This window comes from Chenopodium album, chromosome 14 (assembly GCF_948465745.1).
Source record: "Chenopodium album chromosome 14, dcCheAlbu1.1, whole genome shotgun sequence".
Classification (NCBI taxonomy): domain Eukaryota; kingdom Viridiplantae; phylum Streptophyta; class Magnoliopsida; order Caryophyllales; family Amaranthaceae; genus Chenopodium; species Chenopodium album.
In genome coordinates this window covers 46,106,051-46,108,134 of record NC_137847.1, presented here as the reverse complement: position 1 = coordinate 46,108,134, position 2,084 = coordinate 46,106,051, and the positions used below count along the sequence as shown (strand labels likewise).

The following is a 2,084-nucleotide window of genomic DNA, read 5'->3' as shown; positions in this document are numbered from 1 at the left end:
CCCCCCAAAAAAGGGTAACAAGATTATATGAATTAGTAAAAACTGTGATAGTATGAAACCGACGATCAGAAGCCCATTGTAGCCCATACAAGCACGCCAAAGCCTCCGCATGTAAAGCTGAAGTACACACCCCGAACTTACTTCCTCCAATGATTCGATCATCCAACGGGTCATCGTTATCCAAGCACCAACCTATCCCAGCATGACGAGAGTCTTGGAACCAAGCACCATCAATTTGTAGTGAAAGTAAAGTACCCCCATGGTTACTCGGACCAAGTTAAGCTATGTAAAAACCAGGCGGCGGTGCATCACCTCCCGCAGTATTAAGGGTACTAGCCGAATCTGCCGAGGATACAAAGAATGAATGAGTGTCCATGACCTCCGCAAACTGTGAATCAAAGGGCCTGGAAGCAAAAGAATCCCTAAAGATTCTGGAGTTTCGACATAACCACAAACTCCAAAGCGTGCCGACGAAGATACCTAAGCGAGCACTGGATGGCCCATCCTGACTAATAAAAAGTCGGATATAATCTTGGATCTAATCTGAGAGAGAAAGGTCTCCATTAAATTCTGAGCAGATACCAAGGCATTCACCCCTCCAAACTAAGCTTGCAATAAAGCACATTCTGAAGAGATGTTGTAAATCCTCAGGTTCTGAATGACAGAGGTCACATGACACATCTTGAACCGGAACTCCTCTGTGATGGAGTTCCACCTTAACTGCTAGAGCCCGATGTAGTAGTTTCCATAGGAAAAACTTCCATTTAGGTTGTAACTAGAGAGACCAAAGAACTTTCCAGATAGAATCAGAAGAAGAAAGAGTGGCCTCTGGAGAAAGTTGTTGTTGAAGCATTGCATAGCCTGTTTTCACCGAGTACCTACCCGAAGGGCCGAGGTACTTGCCCAATAACAAAAGTCATCCTGAGTTGAATCAAGTGCTTCCGATGCAAGTATTGCAGAAGCATCCGCAGGCACAAACCAGTCGAGTACTTTAGTAGAACCCCACTCCAATGGCTAAGGATGGAAAAACTAATGGTATAAGCTGCAGAATTGGGCAATGGAATTCCAGGTTTAACTCAGGAATGCGACCATTGACCCATTTAGCTGAACCAGCGAGAGTAGACCGGCCGTTACCAATTTTCCAATTGCAACCCAGTTTTAAAAGGGTGTCCGCCTTTAGTAACCCTCGAAGACCACACGAATGACAACCAGAAAAGGTAGGCCCACTGTGAGGGTTGTTAGAAAGAAAGGTCGTGTGGGTGCCGAAAGCTCTTGATACTAGTAGTTGTGGGTTGGAAAAGAGTCTCCAAACCTGTTTCATGAGCAGCGCCTTGTTTAAGGAGGACAAGCAGTGAATGCCCAAGCCACCCAGGCCACGAGGAAGATGCATGGCATCTTTATTAACCCAATGCATTCCTTTAGTATCAGAATGCACCCAGAAGAAGCGCATTAGTAAGGAATCAATTTTTCCCGTAACAGAGACCGGTAACTCATAGCAAGCTAGAACATGGGACGCCATTACCACCAGGATAGAGTTAATTAAAATCAAATTATGCGATTGTGAGAGCCGGACAACATTTAAGCAATTAATTCTTCCAATAATTTTGTCGATGATGAATTGGAAGTGGTCCTTCTTTTTTCCGACGAAATCGATTGGAGCCCCCAGGTGATGATCGAACACCTAGACATGCGTCATTTGGAATATTGATTTGAACTCTGCCTAAGAAGAGGTCCATATATTTGGGCTAAACTTTATCAAGGATTTTGACAAGTTTAGCTCTTCTCCTGAAATCTTAGTAAATCGTTGAATGATCTGCATGATATTAGAACAAGAAGCGGATGTTGCCCGAAAGAAGATAAGAGCGTCATCCGCAAAGAATAAATGTGAGATAGAAGGGCTCGCTCTAGACAGCTTGATTCCTTGAAAAAGATTTAAATCTTGTCCCATATGCAACATACGAGAGAAAATATCCATGCTGAATAGGAAAAGATACGGAGAGATAGGATCACCTTGACGAAGACCACATTGTGGTTTAAAGGTGTCCGAGGTAGTACCATTGATCAAAGACTTGTAAGTAATTGTA

The 2,084-nt window shown here is 43.6% G+C and overlaps 1 protein-coding gene across 1 annotated transcript; it reads right to left on the bottom strand.

The window, feature by feature from the left end:
* Positions 1 to 538: 538 nt before the first annotated feature.
* Positions 539 to 1,519, bottom strand: LOC145578168 (putative mitochondrial protein AtMg00310). The gene is made up of 3 exons (XM_081635540.1): positions 1,097 to 1,519; positions 883 to 1,014; positions 539 to 775 (listed from the first exon to the last, which is right to left on the bottom strand). Exons 1-3 carry the CDS (start codon positions 1,517 to 1,519, stop codon positions 539 to 541), a joined length of 792 nt encoding a protein of 263 aa, XP_081491666.1.
* Between the last annotated feature and the right edge of the window lie 565 nt (positions 1,520 to 2,084).

Excerpts from the sequence above, each read along its gene's own strand:
- LOC145578168 (XM_081635540.1), bottom strand. The coding sequence starts at position 1,519 with ATGGCGTCCCATGTTCTAGCTTGCTATGAGTTACCGGTCTCTGTTACG. Across the intron at positions 1,015-1,096 it reads TCGCTGGTTCAGCTAAATGG|CCATTGGAGTGGGGTTCTAC; the intron begins GTCAATGGTCGC and ends TTCCATCCTTAG. Across the intron at positions 776-882 it reads CAAGTACCTCGGCCCTTCGG|TTACAACCTAAATGGAAGTT; the intron begins GTAGGTACTCGG and ends TGGTCTCTCTAG.